Source organism: Telmatherina bonti, assembly GCF_933228915.1.
Source record: "Telmatherina bonti genome assembly, chromosome: 6".
Taxonomy (NCBI): domain Eukaryota; kingdom Metazoa; phylum Chordata; class Actinopteri; order Atheriniformes; family Telmatherinidae; genus Telmatherina; species Telmatherina bonti.
In genome coordinates, this window is record NC_136624.1 from 1,997,991 (window position 1) to 2,017,618 (window position 19,628).

Consider the following 19,628-nt stretch of genomic DNA (forward strand, 5'->3'; position numbering starts at 1 on the left):
TAGCGGAGCAGAAGGGACGGCAGAATCAAGTTGAAAAAAGAGAGAAAGAATTATGTGAAGAAAAAGAGAAGGAGCGGTATCACTTAGAAAGGATGGCCAAATTAGAGGTGGAGAAAACTATGGCTGCAGGGCAGAATCATATTTGGATCTGTGGCGTCGGCAGGAGATAGTCTTTGACCGTTGGGTCACTTTATCCCATGCATTCGATTATCAGAAGTTGAAAGACTTGATGTTGTTGGAACAGTTTAAAATGAGTGTCCCCAAGGAGGCAGAAATTTATCTTGGTAAGCGTGAAGTGGGTAGTTCCAGACAGGCAGCAGAGCTGGCTGATAGCTTTGAAGCAGCACATGAAGGTAGGATTGGAGTTGCGAAACGGAGAGTTTATGACAATGGTGGTGTCTCTGGCTATTATAGGTCGAATGTAGGGAGAGTGGGACGTTTCACAGGGACTTACAGAGGTTTTCCACCACCGATTCGGTCGGAAGGTTTAGTTTCCGCCTCGAATAAAGGTTAAGGGTCTCCTGCAGACTTCCGCTGTTTTTGGTGCAATAAACAGGGTCACAAAAAGAATCAGTGCCCTGGCTTAGTTAATAAGCATAATGCTCCAAAACCAGCAGGACCATGGCTGAAGAGTCTGTGAATGAACTGAAGGGTTATGAAGGATTCCTGTCTGAAGGCACTCTTTCTGGTGCTCGGGAGGGACTAGGAGTACCAGTTACTATTTTGAGGGACACTGGTGCTAAGTAAACATTAATCAGAAAAGGAGTGGTGGAACTTCCCAGCTCGTTTCACTGGACAGTTTACTGTGGTGTAAGGAGTGGGAGGGGGTTATGAGGTCTTACCCTTGTATCAGTTGTATATCAGTGGTCTTGTATCAGTAGTCTGAATTAGTAACAGGACTAATCAGCGCACCTCAGGCCCCAAATCTCCCCTTTAAATCGATAGACCTATTTATGGGAAATGATATGGTGGGAATCAAAGATGCTCCAGTGGTTTCTGTGTATCCAGTAGAGTCTCCTGAGTTCAGGGACTTGGAAGTAGAGTTTCCAGAGGTCTTTGCCTCTTGTGTAGTTACTCAGGCACATGGTAGGAGGATTACCATAGAGGATGAAAGGAACCAAAGGGAAAGGGAACAATCCCTTGGGGACCTGTCTGACACTCTGGCATGTGGATGGGATGACAACAAGGAAGCAGCGGGTGAGACTAATAAGAATAATCAGGGAAATCTAAAGGCAGTTCCCTGGAAGACGAGGCTTTAATCAGTAAAGACGAGGGAAAACCACAGATCGGATTGGGGGAAAATGAGTTGCCTTTGAGTTGCGAATCTCTGGTGGAGAAACAACGAGAGGATCCTTCTTTACACTATGCTTTGAGAATAGCAGTAACAGAACAAGACGATCAGGAAGTACCAAAGTGTTATTTTTTTCAAAGACAAAGTATTATTTAGGAAGTGAAGGCCGTCTTAGAGCAGGTGGTATTGACTAAGTGTCACCATCAGGAGGTGTTACGGTTGACTCATGAGTCCCTGCTTGGGGGGCACATGGGGGCGAGGAAAACCTTGAAGGCCTTGAAGGGTTACTTGCCATTTTTATTGGTCTAGTCTATTGGTCTGGAAGGACGTGAAAAGGTTTTGCCAGTGTTATGTTTGCCAAGTAGTAGGTAAGTCAGGGGTCACAATACCAGTGGCCCCTTTATAGCCTTTACCTATTGAGGAGAAGTCTTTTGCCCATATAATGATAGACTGTGAGGGACCATTTCCTAAAACTAAAAAGGGGAAATAGAAAGATTTCATAGAACCCTAAAGAATATGATAAAAACGTGTGTGGAAGCCCATCCTAAAGAGTGGGACGAAACCAGAGCACCACTGGGACATGGGTTCGTGGGACCAAACAGTTTTGAATAGGGTTGGAGATTTGAACATTCTTAGTACTCCAGGGAAAAGAGCAAAAACGCGACTGTGTCACGTTAATGCCCTGAAGGCCTATGAGAGCCCAGTAACTGCAGTTGGCTGTGCTGTCTCGACTCGACTTGAGGGGGAAGGGGACACAGACTCGGAGAACAATTTTAACTCTCCAGCCGAGGTGGTTGTGGCTAGGTTGTGCAACACGGAGGCTCGTGCAGTGTTGGAGGAGAAGTTGCAGCATCTAACCATCCCCCAGAGGCAGGAGGTTGTTAAATTAGTCAACTCTTATCCTAACTTGTTTCAAGATGTACCTGGAAGAACGAATAAAGCAGTGCATGATGTCAATGTGGAGGAGGCAGCTCCTATGAAACAGCATCCTTATCGGGTGCCCCCGCATAAGAAGAAGGTGATCCAAGCAGAGGTGGATTACATGCTCAGCATTGGGTTAGTAAAACCAGCGGATGGAGCGTGGAGCTCACCAGTGGTGTTGGCAGCACAGAATGGCAGGCCAGATTGTTTCTGTGTTGACTACAGGAAGGTTAATGGGGTCACAAAGTCTGACGCTTTTCCTATACCCCGGTTAGAGGACTGCATTGATCAAGTGGGTCATGCGAAATATGTGTCCAAAGTTGATTTTTTAAAGGGGTATTTCCAGGTACCTTTGACAGAGCAGGCTAGTGAGGTATCTGCATTTGTTACACTGGAAGGACTGTATCGGTTTAAAGTACTGCCATTTGGGATGAAGAATGCCCCAGCCATGGGCATTCTTACAACGCATGATGAATTCGGTGATACGAGGGTTGAAGGATACTGCAACCTACCGGGATGATATGGTGACTTAAAGCAAGACCTGGGATAGCCATGTGGAACAGGTAGGAAACTTGTTTTCCGCACTTCAAGAGGCAGGGTTGGTGGTGAATCTTGCAAAATGCGAGTTCGGTAAGGGAACTGTGACTTATTTGGGTCACCAGGTGGGCTGTGGCTTAGTACTTCCCCAGGAGGCAAAAGTAGAGGCAATTTTAGGTTTTCCAGTGCCTCCGACACAAACTCAGTTGATGCGGATTTTGGGGATGTGTGGTTTCTATCGTCGGTTTGTGTCCAACTTTGCAGCCATTATTTGTCTCTTGACTAAGCTGTTAAGGAAGGATGTTAAGTGGGACTGGTCAAGAGAGTGTCCTAGACAGGGTGAAAACCATATTATCTAGTGGTCCGGTACTAAGGGTTCCGGATTTTCAGAAGCCGTTCCTGCTGGCCATAGATGCATGTGACGTGGGTGTGGGTGCGGTTCTGCTTCAGGCTCGGAGCGACAAGTTAGAGAGGCCAGTGGCCTATTTTTATAAGAAGTTGAATGCACATCAGAGGGCTTATTCAACAATCGAGAAAGAAGCATTGGTGTTGGTTTTGGCCGTTGAGCATTTCAAAGTGCTGGCCGACAGTAGGAAGGTGGTGGTTTATTCGGATCATAACCCCCTTTCCTTTTTGGCCAACTTTAAATGACGCAACGCTATGGTGTTCAGGTGGAGTTTGATGCTGCAGCCATATGACCTCGACATCAAGCATGTGGCAGGGAAGAATAATGTGATGGCTGATGCACTATCCAGGGGTATGAGTTGTGGGGGATGGGTTAGTAGGGCGTGTAATGCTGGGTAAATAAAGGTTATTTTGAATGAAGGGGGAAGGATGAGGGTTGATTGTAGAAAGGTAAGGAGTATTCTTGTGTGTGTTTGTGTTTTTTGTTTTGTTTTTTTTTTCATGGGGCGGAGGAATGTCACGGCACCGCCCAGGCGAGTTTTGGCTGGGTGGGGCCAGGTGGGATTGGCAATCAAATTGATAAATGCCGTTCTGGTGTGAGAGGTATTTCTCCTTTTTTACGCACGTCTTCCGGAATAAGTGCAGTTGTACATGTTGTTCTGACTTTCCTGTCGTCTCCATCCCAACCAGTCGAGGCAGATGACTGCCCTCCCTGAGCCGGGTTCTGCCGGAGGTTTTCTTCCTGTTAAAGGGAAGTTTTTTTCCTTCCCACTGTCACCTCGTGTTTAAGAAGCGAGTGGAACAGGTGAAGTTGATTGTTTTAATTGATGATAATTGCAGTGAGCAGGAAGCATGCCCAAATAAGGCAGTAGTCAGTGAGGCAGACAGAACCATGACAGTCAGTTGGTAAGCGTGTCAACAGACATGTTAGCGACAAACGGACAAAACAGAAAAAATATCTGAAGGACTATGTCAAACAGCGGCCCATGGTTACTAATGAATGTATATGATCTGCCAGTTTTTAAGCTATTTTATTTTTTCAGGTTAATTGAGACCATCAGTTGAACAATAACCAGAGTAGAAAAGGGAGAAAGTGATAAAGTCTCCTGATCCCTCCCCATCTCAGTACTGTATTATGTTCATGTGCGCACACACTCACTCACGTTCATACACACTGAGCTCCCTGGACCACAAAGTCACACACTCTCCGCAATACAATCATATTTCACCATCATTGGTGATTTGTTGCAATAGTATCTGCTGCTGAACGAGCTGCAGGTTCTGGGCGGTTACCTTGGCAACACCACAACAAGACACATTAAATAGTCCGCTCAGCCGATTCTTGTTAAAAAGATTATTTTAACAGTAAAAACAACATTAGTGATTGATCTTATATTATTTCCTTTGTGAGTGACCATGGTATGAGCGGGATAATGCCCTCCAAGGTGTCCATTATCAGAAATTAATGGATGGTATGGAGATGTGAACTATCCAACGCAAATCAGGCATTATCCCTTTTACATACATTAGGGGTGGGAAAATTGAATTTAAAGAATAAAAAATAGGGACTTTTGCTTCACAATTTTAAAATAAAAATTTTTTTTGTTAAAAAAAATTTTCTTTTAAACAAATAAAACTAATCCATTTAGAATTTTTGAATTATAGCAGCAGAATAATGGTTTGGCTACTGTGTTGTTTTTTCCTAATTGAAATCAAGACATGATATTGTTGTTTTTTCTCTTTGCAGTTTCCTCTCCTGCTGTCCTCAGTTGCCATTCGAGCATCACTGGCATTGCAGCGCTGTGCTGCAAACTCCTCCCACAGCCGCTTTGGTTTTATTCAGACACTTTTGCCAACTTGGCGACTTTTTCACTGAATCTGGTGACTTTCCAAACCCCACTGAAGACTTTTTTTGTTAAAAGTGACTAGCAATAAATCTAGCAGCTTTTACTGGAGTAATTAGAGACTTTTCTGGTGTTTTGGCGACTGACTTGAAGGCTCATATTGTTCTGCAGTTACTGTAAGGAAGGAGCAGCAGGAGCCTCTCCCATCCTAAAGCACCAGGCGTCCACTTAGGAAGCAACAACTATTGATGTTTTGGTCACTTTTGAATGCCGGCGGTGCTTTCACTCTAGTGGTAGCATGAGACGGAGTCTACAACCCACACAAGTGGCTCAGGTAGTGCAGCTCATCTAGGATGGCACATCAATGCCAGCTGTGGCAAGAAGGTTTGCTGTTTCTGTCAGCATAGTGTCCAGAGCATGGAGGCGCTACCAGGAGACCTCCTTCTTTGTGCAAGGAGGAACAGGAGGAGCACTGCCAGAGCCCTGCAAAATGAGCTCCAGCAGGCCACAAATGTGCATGTGTCTGCTCCAACAGTCAGAAACAGACTCCATGAGGGTGGTATGAGGGCCCGACGTCCACAGGTGGGGGTTGTGCTAACAGCCCAACACCGTGCAGGACACTTGGCTTTTGCCAGAGAACATCAAGATTGGCAAATCAGTAATCAGTTAAGGTGGGGGGGGGGGGATTTCTTTGGAGGGCCGCACAGCCCTCCATGTGCTCGCCAGACGTAGCCTGACTGCCATTAGGTACCGAGATGAGATCCTTAGACCCCTTGTGGGACCATATGCTGGTGCGGTTGGCCCTGGGTTCCTCCTAATGCAAGACAATGCTAGACCTCATGTGGCTGGAGTGTGTCAGCAGTTCCTGCAACACCAAGGCATTGATGTTATGGACTGGCCCGCCCGTTCCCCAGACCTGAATCCAGCTGAAAACATCTGGGACATCATGTCTCACTCCATCCACCAACGCCAAGTTGCACCACAGACTGTCCAGGAGTTGGCGGATGCTTTAGTCCAGGTCTGGTAGAGATCCCTCAGGAGAACATCCACCGCCTCATCAGGAGCATGCCCAGGCGTTGTAGGGAGGTCATACAGGCACGCGGAGGCCACACACACTACTGAGCCTCATTCTGACTTGTTTAAAGGACATTACATCAAAGTTGGATCAGCCTGTAGTCTGTTTTTCCACTTTCATTTAGAGTAGAACTCCAAATCCAGACCTCCATGGTTTGATACATTTGATCTTCATTGATCATTTTTGTGTGATTTTTGTGTAGTTTAGTTAGTGATTTAGTACATTCAGCTATGGAAAGAACAAAGTATTTAATAAAAATATTTCATTCATTCAGATCTACAACGTGGTACTTCAGTTTTCCCTTAATTTTTTTGAGCAGTGATATATATAGATATATATGTTTGGTCCGCATCCGAGCTTTTAAAGCCGAATAACTTTCAAACTACAGATGTGGCTCCTCATTTTGGAATTAGTTCCTCTTGGTCAGCAATGTGTGCTTTGCCTTGATAGCTCTTTCCATTCCCTGTTCAAAACTTTTCCTTTTCACACGCTGTGTTTGTGTCCAGCAGTGAAATAAGTTCCCGCTGAAACACTTTCTCACTGCACACGTTTTTTCCACCAGCTCCCTGCTATCACAATGTTATCTGCAAACATTTCGTCGATGGAGATTTCTGTCTAACCTCATCTGTCAGTCTCTCTATCACCATAGCAAACAAGGAGGGGCTCAGGGCTGATGCCACCTCCACCCTGAACTCCTCTGTCGTACCTACAGAACCCTAGCCCTGTTGTCTTATAGCCCTTATCCATGCCCTGTACTAGGGCTGTGATGATATGCTTTTGTCCCGATTCGCTTCTGATTTTTTGGGTGCCGATTTGATTTATATCGCAATTCTCACAATTCTTCAATAATGCTCATTTTTGTAGATTAAAGGCAAAAAAATGCATAAAATTTTTTTTTGGCTCATCATTTTTCTTAATTTCAATTTGGAAAAACAACACAGTAGCCAGATCATCATTCTGCTGCTATAATGCCCGAGATGATAAGTAAAAAGATCAATAAAAACAATAAAAATGACCAAAATTTTGTCATGGATTATATTTATTTATTTTAAAAAAATATATATACATTTTTAAACAAAAAATCAATTTTACAATTGTGAAGCAAAAAAAATCCAGATTTTCCATTCGATTTTCCCACCTCTACCTTGTACCACTTTCACATACTTCTCTGTTACTGCAGACTTTCTCCCATAGTACCACAGTTCCTCTCATATGCTGTCTGTAAACCCACAAACACAATGCCATGATCTGACCTTCTCTGGACTTCTTTCAGTCTATAACTAACCTCATGCCAAATATTGCATCTGGGCCCTTTTTTTTGGCATAAAACCATACAGCTGCTCAGAAATGCTCACTTTTGTCCTCAGTCTAGCTTCCACGATCCCCGGCAGTTGTCACAGATCTGTACATCTCCCCTGTTCTTAAAAATTGGCACCATCACACTTCTCCTCCATTCCTCCAGCATCGCCTCACTCTCCAAGAACTTTCTTAACAGCCTACAGATCAATGAACAAAATGCAAATGACTTTTTCTGGGATTTTGTAACCACAGAATTCTGCACCACTGTGTCCATCCAAAAACAGTGAGATGTGGTTGGACCTCCTTCAGCTGCAATTAGGGCAGCATCCTCTGTGACATGGTTCTCTATAAAAGGTGACGGGTGTCAATAACACTGTTGAACTTGAGCCACACTGCTAGCATGGTCCTACTGAAACTACAGGTCAGTTCCAACGTCACATGAACTCACCTTGTCGTAGTAGTATCTGAGCGCTCTGCTGAGTTTGTCGTAGTTCATGTTGGGCTTATTTTTGCGGGCTCCCCACAGCCTGGCCACCTCCTCGGCTTTCAGCAGTTTGAACTCCCCCTCCTCGTTGGTCCAGCAGATGAGCTGCTCATTACTGGAATCCAGCAGGAGCTGGAGGAGGAACTGCCACAAGGTGACGGAGTTGTCCATGTCGCTCACTGAGTGCAAGACAGAGAAGGACACTCATCAGGCTGATAAATCACAAAGTCAAAACTGACAAACCGTTGAAAGAGTTGTTTATTTCTCTGTGACTCCAAACTGTGTGGAATGCATCTTGGTTGGAGACTAAGCGAATACATTTTAGATTTCATCAGAGGTGGAAGCACCAGGTTTATTCATAAAGCACAGCGCTGTAAAAAAAAAAAACCATAAAACATTTAAACAGCGCTAAGTTTCAGAGGTTTTAGAGCAAAGGGGGGGTGTCGTGGGCTGGAGACAAGTCTGATTCAAACTCCATTGAGTTTGCTGTACGGGGAGGAGGGACAACTGGACAAGAAGGGGGAAGGTATGTAATGGCCAGGGGACAGGTAGATGACCGGGGCAGTGAGAGAGTTAAACCTGTTGAAGAAAATGTTAAAGCCGTTAGCTCTCTCCTTGTTCCCATCTGCCTCTCCCGCCACATCCCATCTTCTACTTCATTCCATTCCACACCTCTCTCGTGTTGTTTATCTGGAGTTTGGCCTCCAGTTTCCTCTTGTAGGAGGATTTACACTCCCTCAACTTGTCCCTGAGTTGGAACTGCACCGTCCTCAGATCCTTCCTGTCTCCAGACCAGAAGGCTCTCTTCTTGTTGGGTAGTCTTCAGGTCGCTGGTGATCCACGGCTTGTTTGGGAAACATCTGACAGACCTGGAGGGCATGACTGTGTCCTCAAAGAATTTAATGTACTGTGATACTGTCCGTTATACCATCAATGCCCTCCCTGTGAGGCTGGCACAGTGCATCCCAGTCAGTGCAGTCAAAAGTACCCATAATGCATCTTGAAAAGCAGTGAGCATCAGTGGTCACTAGACGGGTCAATAAAGACCACAATGCATTGCAGGCTCACAGTGGCACAACTGATATGAATGTCAAAAACTATAAAGGGCTTGTAGGGAGAAATATGCTGCCAGTGTCAAAGAGCTTGGTCTCAGTCTCAGGTCGGGTCCTGCAAGAGGATAATGAGCCAAAACACAAAGCTAAAACAGCCAAGAATGGCCAAGAGGGAAACATCACGTTTCCATGGAAACATCAGTCTGCATGGAAACATCAGTCAGAATAGAAACATCACGTCTGAATGAAATGAAAAATACTTTATTAATCCCCAAAGGGAAATTAAAAATTGCAGTGGATAATTAATTTGAGGAGGTCTTGTTCCGGAGGCTGATGGCTGCTGGCAGGAATGATCTTCTGTATCTTTCAGTCTTACATCGAACCTGAAGAAGCCTCTCACTGAACACACTTTGTTGTTTCATCACTGTGTTGTGGAGAGGGTGTGAAGAATCCTCCATCATCTTCATCAGCTTGTGCTGCATTCTTCTTTGGACAATCAGCTCCAGCGGCTCCAGAGTTACTCCAAGCACAGAAGCAGCTTTCTGGATCAGTTTGTTGATTCTCTTCAAGTCTCTGGTTCTGATGCTACTACCCCAGCAGATGCTGCAAAGCTGACTGCACTCTCCACAACAGACTTATAGAAGATATGCAACATCTTGGTGCAGACGTTAAACCATCTCAGCTTCCTTAAGAAGTACAGTCTGCTCTGACCTTTCTTGTAGATGTAGTCAGTGTTGCATTTCCAGTCCAGTTTGTTGTCCAGCTGAACTCCAAGATACTTGTATTCCTCCACCACCTCCACCTCCTCTCCCAGGATGGAAACAGTGCTTTGTTTATTCTTCTTCCTCCTGAAGTCAACAATCATCTCTTTTGTTTTGCTGCTATTTAATATGAGATGATTGTCACCGCACCATTTAACAAACTGACTGACCAGTTCTCTGTACTCTGCTTCTTGTCCATCCCTGATACACCCCACAACTGCAGAGTCATCAGAGTATTTCTGCAGATGACAGGACTCAGAGTTGTACTGGAAGTCTGAGGTGTACAGAGTGAAGAGGAATGGCCAGAGTACAGTTCCTTGTGGTGCACCAGTGCTGCTGACCTCCATCTCAGACACACAACCTTTCAGTCTCACAAACTGGGGTCTGTTTGTGAGGTAGTCATAGATCCAGGTGGTTGTGGAGGTATCCACCTGGAATTTATGGAGCTTCTCACATAACAAAGCAGGCTGAATGGTATTAAAAGCACTGAGAAATGAAAGAACATGACCCTCAGAGTGCTGCCTGAATGGTCCAGATGAGAGTGTGCTCTCTGGAGCAGGTATATGATGGTATCTTCAACCCCAAGTCCATTACGATATGCAAACTGGAATGGGTCCTGAAAGGTGTTTACTTGCTTGTTGAGGTGAGCCAGTAAGAGTCTCTCCAGGACTTTCATGATGTGAGATGTCAGGGCAACTGGTCTGTAGTCACTTGGTTCAGCTGGTTGTGTTTTTTTAGGCACTGGAACAAGGCAGGAGGTTTTCCACAGCACTGGGACTCTATTTTGTCTCAGCCTGGTGTTGAAAAGGTGCTGGAGAATCGGACATAGTTGTTTTGAGCAGGTCTTGAGAACTCTGGGACTGACACCATCTGGACCTGCAGCCTTGTTCTGGTTCAGTTTCTCAAGTTGCTTCATAACCTGATTGCAGGAGACAAACAAGGTGGAGGTCTCAGGATGTCCTGATGTGGAGGGAGATGAAGCTGTGTTCTGGTCCATGACTGAGCTGCAGGGTGACAGATTGGAGGCGTGACAGGAAAGCAGTGGGCTTATGGAGGGTGTGTGGTCTGTTGGGCTGGAGGTAGGGGGTGAACTGAACCTGTTGAAGAATATGTTCAGCTCATTAGCTCTGTCCAGACCTCCATCAGGCTGGTCCCCCTTTAACTTGAAGCCGGTGATCTTCTTCATTCCAGACCACACATCCCTCAGGTTATTCTGCTGGAGCTGACTTTCTAACTTCTTCCTGTAGTCCTCCTTGCACTTCTTAGTTTGTGTTTTAAGTTGTTTTTGTGTTGCCCTCAATAACTCCCTGTCTCCATCCCTGAAGGCTTTCTTTTTGATGTTCAGCAGCTTTTTCAGGTCACTGGTGATCCAGGGTTTGTTATTGGGGAAGCACCTCACTGTTCTTGTTGGGACGATGCTGTCCACACAGAAGTTTATGTAATCTGTCACACACTCAGTCATGGCGTTGATGTCGTCTCCATGAGGTTCACAGAGGACGTTCCAGTCTGTAGCCTCAAAGCCTCCTCTAAGAGCATCTTCAGCTTCAGCAGACCAGATTTTGATAGTCTTTGTGATGACTGGTTGCTGCTGAACGATGGGCTTGTAGGTGGAGGTGAGAAGAACCAGATTATGGTCAGATCTTCCTAAAGGAGGCAGGGCAGAACAACTGGATCCATTATTCATATTTGCATAAAATAAGTCCAACATCTTATTTTCTCGGCTGCACGGTGGCGCAGTGGTTAGCACTGTGGCTACAATCTGCTGCCATCAGACGGTGTAATCTAGAATGCAATGCCCTTAATGCCCTTACCTATAAACTTAGCAGAACTGTCTGGTATGGGGAGGGAGATAACTTTAAGTCTGAGGTTTTTCAGGGAGTTCAAAAGTCTGATGGCAGTTGGGTGAAAGCCGTTCTGTATGGCAGGCTGCAGTATCTTCTTCCTGAGGTTTGGAGAGAGAACAGTCCATGAGAGGGGTGAGTGGGATCCCTGGTGACTCATCATAACAAGTCTTGAAAGAGCCAAAAATATGCAGAAAAATCTTCCTTGCAGCACACCCTCCGAACCGGCATGAAATCCTCAGGAAAAAATACTTAATTTGAGGTAATATCTATGTGAGAAGAGTTTGTACTTTTAAAAAAAATCAAGATAGCAAGTCAGAGCCACTACAATTGGCTGCCATCGGATGGCACAATCTGCATGAAAACATCACGTCTCCATGGAAACATCACGTCTCCATGGAAACATCACGTCTGCAAGGAAACATCATGTCTCCATGGAAACATCACGTCTCCATGGAAACATCACGTCTGCAAGGAAACATCACGTCTCCATGGAAACATCACGTCTGCATACAGACTGCCGTTAAAGGGATTCAGCTTCAAGATGTATTTTCACATAGAAAAACCCAAACAGAAGGGCCAAAAACAGAAAGAAAAAAAAAGCATGAGTGTATTTTAAAGAGTGATTCTGCAAAAAGACATAATCACAATGAAGAGTAATTCATCAGTCTGAATTAATGTCCTGTAGAACCTCTACAGTCGTGGCAGTGCTGGAATCATGACATGTACTTAGACTGTACTGAAACAATACTGTCTGGACAAGGAAAAAAGGATTCATCTTATATATGCATTTATGCAAAAAAAGTCATAAAAAATACAAATAGGTAGAATGAAAATCGCAAAATAATGTCTGGGAATTTGAGAGATTGAATTAATAGTAAATTAACTTGTATGGCTATCACATAAAACAAAAAAAAATTGTGGTTGATCATCAAGTCTGACCCATTATCCAACATATGCAGTGAATCAGGGAAATACACAGAAAATGTAAACCTTTACTGCAAAAGAGCCTAAAACACTTCACTGATATGAGCTGCAGCGTGGTGTTTGCACCAACCTTTGTACTGGAATGTGAAAGTGTTAATTTGCTGTTGTATTGTACATGTTTTAGTTTGGATAAGATTCATGGTCGCTGCCTGTCAACTATTGCCTGTGTGTGTAAGCTTCTAATGGCAATGACTAAATCTGCCCAGACTCATGTCGACATGCTGGGAAGGAGACACCAGGATAACACACACAATCTGTCCCACGCTGTCACGTGGAAACCGGCCGTGTCAGTGACGGGGAAAAATAAAGAAATAAATGAGACCGTGTAAATCTGCTGCAGAGATTACCATTGACCATTATGTAACGCCCGACATTATCATAAAAACATTTCATGGATAGGATGAAGTCAGCTGGATGAAACCAGAGATGTATAGAGATAAAACTGAGATATGTATGTGATTATGCATGTATAGAGATAAAACTGAGATATGTATGTGATTATGCATGTATAGAGATAAAACTGAGATATGTATGTGATTATGCATGTATAGAGATAAAACTGAGATATGTATGTGATTATGCATGTATAGAGATAAAACTGAGATATGTATGTGATTATGCATGTATAGAGATAAAACTGAGATATGTATGTGATTATGCATGTATAGAGATAAAACTGAGATATGTATGTGATTATGCATGTATAGAGATAAAACTGAGATATGTATGTGATTATGCATGTATAGAGATAAAACTGAGATATGTATGTGATTATGCATGTATAGAGATAAAACTGAGATATGTATGTGATTATGCATGTATAGAGATAAAACTGAGATATGTGATTATGCATGTATAGAGATAAAACTGAGATATGTATGTGATTATGCATGTATAGAGATAAAACTGAGATATGTATGTGATTATGCATGTATAGAGATAAAACTGAGATATGTATGTGATTATGCATGTTTAGAGATAAAACAGATATGTATGTGATTATGCATGTATAGAGATAAAACTGAGATATGTATGTGATTATGCATGTATAGAGATAAAACTGAGATATGTATGTGATTATGCATGTATAGAGATAAAACTGAGATATGTATGTGATTATGCATGTATAGAGATAAAACTGAGATATGTATGTGATTATGCATGTTTAGAGATAAAACTGAGATATGTATGTGATTATGCATGTATAGAGATAAAACTGAGATATGTATGTGATTATGCATGTATAGAGATAAAACTGAGATATGTATGTGATTATGCATGTATAGAGATAAAACTGAGATATGTATGTGATTATGCATGTATAGAGATAAAACTGAGATATGTATGTGATTATGCATGTATAGAGATAAAACTGAGACATGTATGTGATTATGCATGTATAGAGATAAAACTGAGATATGTATGTGATTATGCATGTATAGAGATAAAACTGAGATATGTATGTGATTATGCATGTATAGAGATAAAACTGAGATATGTATGTGATTATGCATGTATAGAGATAAAACTGAGATATGTATGTGATTATGCATGTATAGAGATAAAACTGAGACATGTATGTGATTATGCAGACTGGCTCCTGCTGTCGGCCAGCAGCACTACACATTATAAAACGCCACTTGTTGATGACAACGCTGGGATAGTTTTCCTACTGTCAGCCCTGATTATTGATTATTTTCCAGCTGCTTAAAGTCTCAACGTAAAGCCCTGGTGTTGTGGTCGTGTGTAGCGTATTGGTGTTTATAATGGAAAGGGAAAACAAAACCAAAACACAGTCGCTATCAGCTAAGTGTGCGTTAGCTCGGTGGAAGTTAGCCTGTCTGCTAGCCTTACCTCGCTCGGAGAGCCCACTGAATTTCCGAGTTGTCGAGCGGAGTCAAAATATTCCCAAATCATTTCTGGAAAACTGATTGTGGCGATATGGCTTCAGAAACCAGTTTAAAAGAGAACGCCAAGCAAACACCCACACACAAAAACATTGAACTACACTTGGTTTCCATTGACGAGCGCTGACCTAATGATGCGTTCACTGTTCTGTGTACAAACCACTTTCATGCGAATGCGTGGTATTGTAGGGTCAAATATTAAGTCTGAAGTGAAGTGTCAAGATTTTAAAAAATCTGTCTAAGAGAGATACGTTTTGTATTATTTGTCTTATATTTAAAGCTACTTTATATTTAATGCAGGCTCTGAGGTTCATGTCAACATTTTGAATGTGAGGTTTTTGTTTACTGTTGTCTGTCAAAATTCCTACGATTTTGGAATTCATTAAATTAATCATTAAACTGACAGTGACATCATTTCCTCTCGAGCCAGCGTGATATTATGTTCCTGCTTCTCTTTATTATTAATATGAACAAAAATATTGCAAAAACTCTGAAACTAACTATGCTTATTTATATAGAAACAAACAGACCCTGCTGGTTGAAGAACACAGCTGGGAGCAATCATCTAACTTGACACATTGTGAATGAAAACAGGTTTAATAAAAGTAAAATTCCACCATGAATTTATATAAAACTTATTGGATTTTAAGAAGCATAAGTCAGATTTACATTGTGAAACGTCTCTATGTGTACAGGACTGTTGTAAAACTCTGCCAAACCAGCAATTAAATGGAAGTTGTCAGTATTTATAAGGCTGCCATGTACACTGGAAACTGGTGCAGAGCTCTGAACCCTGTTGAAGCAATTTCCAGCTCATTATGCAAAAACTGACCAATAGCTGAGCTGCATTTTCTCAGTGTCCAATCCGCATTTGGTTTGAAGGGCTTTCAGCCAATCAATAGCCTGAATTTATTTTTTACTAAATACTAAACTCAAAATCTGAAAATCAACAAAGGTTTGCCATGACAAAAGTCATAGCTTCATTCTCATAAATGTACCAAAGAGTTTAATATTTGATAAGCTGAAGTAGCACAAACGCGATGAACTGCATTCACACTGATTAAGTTGTTCCGAAAATGCTTCAGATAAAACACTTATCTTTCCTGTAAAATGTTTGTCCTTTTGCTGATCTATGTCTAATAGATCTTGTGTGCTACTTTATACATTTGAATCTTAAGCTCTTTTGCCAATTACACATTGCAGAAATAGTGTAAAAAACACATTCCATTCCAATGATAAAAAATTTTGATAATTCTTCAAATGCACAGTGGAGAGCTGTGCTGGTGTAGTGGTTAAACAAATGGGCTCTTGTTCGTGGATTCAAATCCGGCTGCATTACTGTGATAAATTAAGTTGCATGGTTGTATGCATAGGGCATTCACATTCATGATTTCCTGTTCTTTATATCTTATTTTATATTATTCCGCCAATTTTTGCTGTGCTACTACTCTTGCACCATTCAAGTCACTTAAATCATTCAGATCTTAAACTCTGCAGCTCCTTCAGGACATGTCTGCTCTGATTTGTTTTATTTGAAATCTTTGTAGTTTTTGAGATATCAGCCTTGTGATTGGATGAAAGTCCTTCAAACCCAATCCAGATTGGACGTTGAAAAAATTCAGCTCGTACACATACAAGGCACGGGTTCAAATACAGCATTTAAGATACAGCTCTGTTGTTTGTTGCTGTTGCTTGTGTGATGGCGCAGACTGCTCAATGTAAACTATTGGTCTCAGCTGTGCACTTTAAGGAGCAAAGGAATTTATTTGCAAATGGCCCAGTTAAATTTGAAGGATTTGTTCCATAAATGCTCCCTGCAACATTTCAACACTTTAATAAATCTTAAACACATTTTAAAAAAAGTGTTTCACATTGAACAATAAAGTCTGTCACATCTTTACTGGAGTTTAGTTCAACCATGCACATGTTTCTGCAATCCCGCTAATTACACACTGCTGGACGTGAAAAAAAAACAAAACAAAAAACATTCCCATGCTAATTGGAAAAAAATTCAACCCTTTTTTCCTAGATGCAAGTGCGAGTCTAGGTTGTGCAATTAATACGAAGGGTTAGTTCAAGATAAAAAATAAACTGCTGAAATGAGAGTTAAATATTTCAGTTTTGTTGTTAAATTGCTTCAAATAAAACACCATTATTCACGTTAAACAATAAAGTCTTTAACTGATTACACAAGCAGTTTTAAATGGTTTTCTGCAAAGATTTATGTAGCTTACCTACTGACTTTAGAATTTTAGTTGTTAGTTTGTCTGTCTGTTAGTTCGTTTGTTAGTTTGTCTGTCTGTTAGTTCGTTTGTTAGTTTGTCTGTCTGTTAGTTCGTTTGTTAGTTTGTCTGTCTGTTAGTTCGTTTGTTAGTTTGTCTGTTTTTTAGTTTGTCTAAAAGACTACTTTGACACCATGATACTTTGATATTCTGATACTATGCGACTTTGGTTTTTTGCTCCTTTGCGTCTATGCTACTTTGATACTATGCTACCTTGATAGTGGTCTACTTATGCTACTGTGCTACTATAGTACTTTGCTAGTTGATACTGTGCTACCTTGATAGTAGTCTACTTATGCTACTGTGCTACTATAGTACTTTGCTAGTTGATACCGTGCTACCTTGATAGATACTTATGCTACTGTGCTACTATAGTACTTTGCTAGTTGATACCGTGCTACCTTGATAGTAGTCTACTTATGCTACTGTGCTACTATAGTACTTTGCTAGTTGATACTATGCTACTTAGATACCATACTACTTTGATATCCTACTATGCTACCGTGCTATTTTGCTACTGTGCTACTTCATACAATGCTACAATGGTCCTTTGCGACTTGATACTATGCTACTATGCTACTTTAACCTATGTTGCTTTAACGTATGCTACTATGCTACTTAAATTCTGTGCTACTTTGCTACCTTGATACTATGCCTCCTTGATAGTGGTCTACTTTCATAGTATGCTTCTGTGCTACTATAGTACTTTGCTACTTGATACTATGCAACTTTGATACTATACTATGCTACTTTGATACTATGGTACTTTGATACTATGCTACTTCGAAACAGTGCTACTTTGACACTTTGATATCACATTACTATGCTACCACGCTACTATGCTACCATGCTACTTTGATACTACGCTACTTTGCTACCATGCTACCCTGATACTTTAATGCTATGATACTTTGCTACCGTGCTACTGTGATACTATGCTACTTCGCTATTATGATACTATGCTACTTTGATACTATGCTACTATGTTATTTTGATACTTATGCTACTATGCTACTTTGATACTATGCTACTTTGCGACTTGATACTCTGATACTATGCTACTTTGATACCATGGTACTATGCTACCACGCTACTATGCTACCATGCTACTTTGATACTACGCTACTTTGCTACCATGCTACCCTGCTACCCTGATACTTTAATGCTATGATACTTTGCTACCGTGCTACTGTGATACTATGCTACTTCGCTATTATGATACTATGCTACTTTGATACTATGCTACTATGTTATTTTGATACTTATGCTACTATGCTACTTTGATACTATGCTACTTTGCGACTTGATACTCTGATACTATGCTACTTTGATACCATGGTACTATGCTACTATAATACTTGATTCTGTGCTACTATAACATTGTGTTACTATACTATTATGGTAATATGCTACTTCGATGCGGTGCTACTATGATACTATGCTTCTTTGATACAAATAAAATGTGTGTGTGTGTGTGTGTGTGTGTGTGTGTGTGTGTGTGTTTAAACATTAAGACTTATACAATAACCATACAGGACATCTGAGAGAGTGGACAGGCATTTAAAACCTCCTGAAACTGAACCGATTGCATCGGTGATTGTTTGACACTGTTGAACGTGTACAGAAATCTTGGATTGTGCCGCCATAGTTTTACACAGGAGCAGAGCCATTTAGTAAGGGTTACGACACTCTTTGAACTCACCAATGCGTGGTCACGTGGTTCATGTTGCCTCAGTAGTTCCAAACAGTTCATCGCCATCAGTCCAGTTGAAGGGGTTCTGGCGGGAAGCAGCGCAAATACATCAATTTTTCTCCCAATTTTCCTTCAGTATTGCCCAGTAATGTGTATTGTTTACCAAACTGTCTATATAATTTACCTAAACAGTAGAGACTGAATTTATCATAGTTTTACACTGTCAACAGAAACAAGATGGTAAGCAAACTTTATTTAACAAGTTATAAAATGTTGTTCTAAGCTCCATTTAAAACAGATTTCCTCTGCATGCTAGCATGGGAACGCTACACTGTGCCAGTGTTAGCACCTGTCTGAGCTCACCTTCACATCTATATTATACAACAAAGCTGTGATATTACCGTCTGTTCCAGGATTTACTGTCTCCAAACACTCCAGCAGTGGAAACCAGTCAGTTTGCCTGTTCTAACTGGTGTCAGATGGGAAATGAGCTGAAAGGCAGATATTATCTCAAGAAATCCTTTTAAAGATGTTTTAAATGATTTGAAGGACTAGTGGCTCTAGATGCTTTGAACATTTGGGTTTATGTATCTAATTTATTCTAATTAATGACTTCGGATTCATTTTTCTGATTAATTATACAGGACACCATTATTATATCTCTATGTTGAATAAATGCATGTGTAACCCTGTTGTTCTACCCTGAAAACTATTGTAAAATATGAACAAAAATAAATCTGAAATATGTTCTGGTTAATAACTTTAAATGTGTTTATCATGTCTTAAAACATCTTTCTATCAAACAGACTGTATTAACATGTTTTCTAACTTTACTGTACACTCTCACAGAGATGGATAATGTGTGCAGACTGGATGAGATGGTAACCACGGCAACGTGGAGGAACTGGGAAGCTTTCTGAAGATGTGACTGGTCGTACTGGAGCAGCAACACTTGTTTCATGATGGAAAAGACTGTAAAAAAATGCAGCAGCTGCAGGCAGAGGAATCCTGGGGGTTCACAAGACTCTGGAATCAGCTGAAAACATTAAATACACATTTATCCTGTCAAATATGTTCCATTTAACTAAAAACATACAGATTTATCCAGCAGGACCAAACGCTCGTTATTTCTGCCACTTAGCAGAGAAAATGAGCAACAGTCATGGTGGAACTGTTGCTGTTTGGGACGATGGGCAGCTCCTTGAACCACGTGACTCCCGGGGTGTCGCAGCTCTGATTGGAGCACTCT

General features: G+C 41.6%; 1 protein-coding gene across 1 annotated transcript in view; it reads right to left on the reverse strand.

Annotated features, from left to right (window-relative positions):
- Positions 1–14,479, reverse strand: part of elk4 (ETS transcription factor ELK4) — a 36,666-nt gene extending 22,187 nt beyond the window's left edge. The window contains exons 1-2 of the mRNA XM_079242342.1: positions 14,352–14,479; positions 7,821–8,035 (exon numbers count right to left, since the gene is read on the reverse strand). Of these exons, the coding sequence (XP_079098468.1) occupies positions 7,821–8,027 (207 nt within the window). The 5' untranslated portion in view covers positions 8,028–8,035; positions 14,352–14,479. The remainder of the gene's footprint in view (positions 1–7,820; positions 8,036–14,351) is intronic.
- Positions 14,480–19,628: the final 5,149 nt, after the last annotated feature.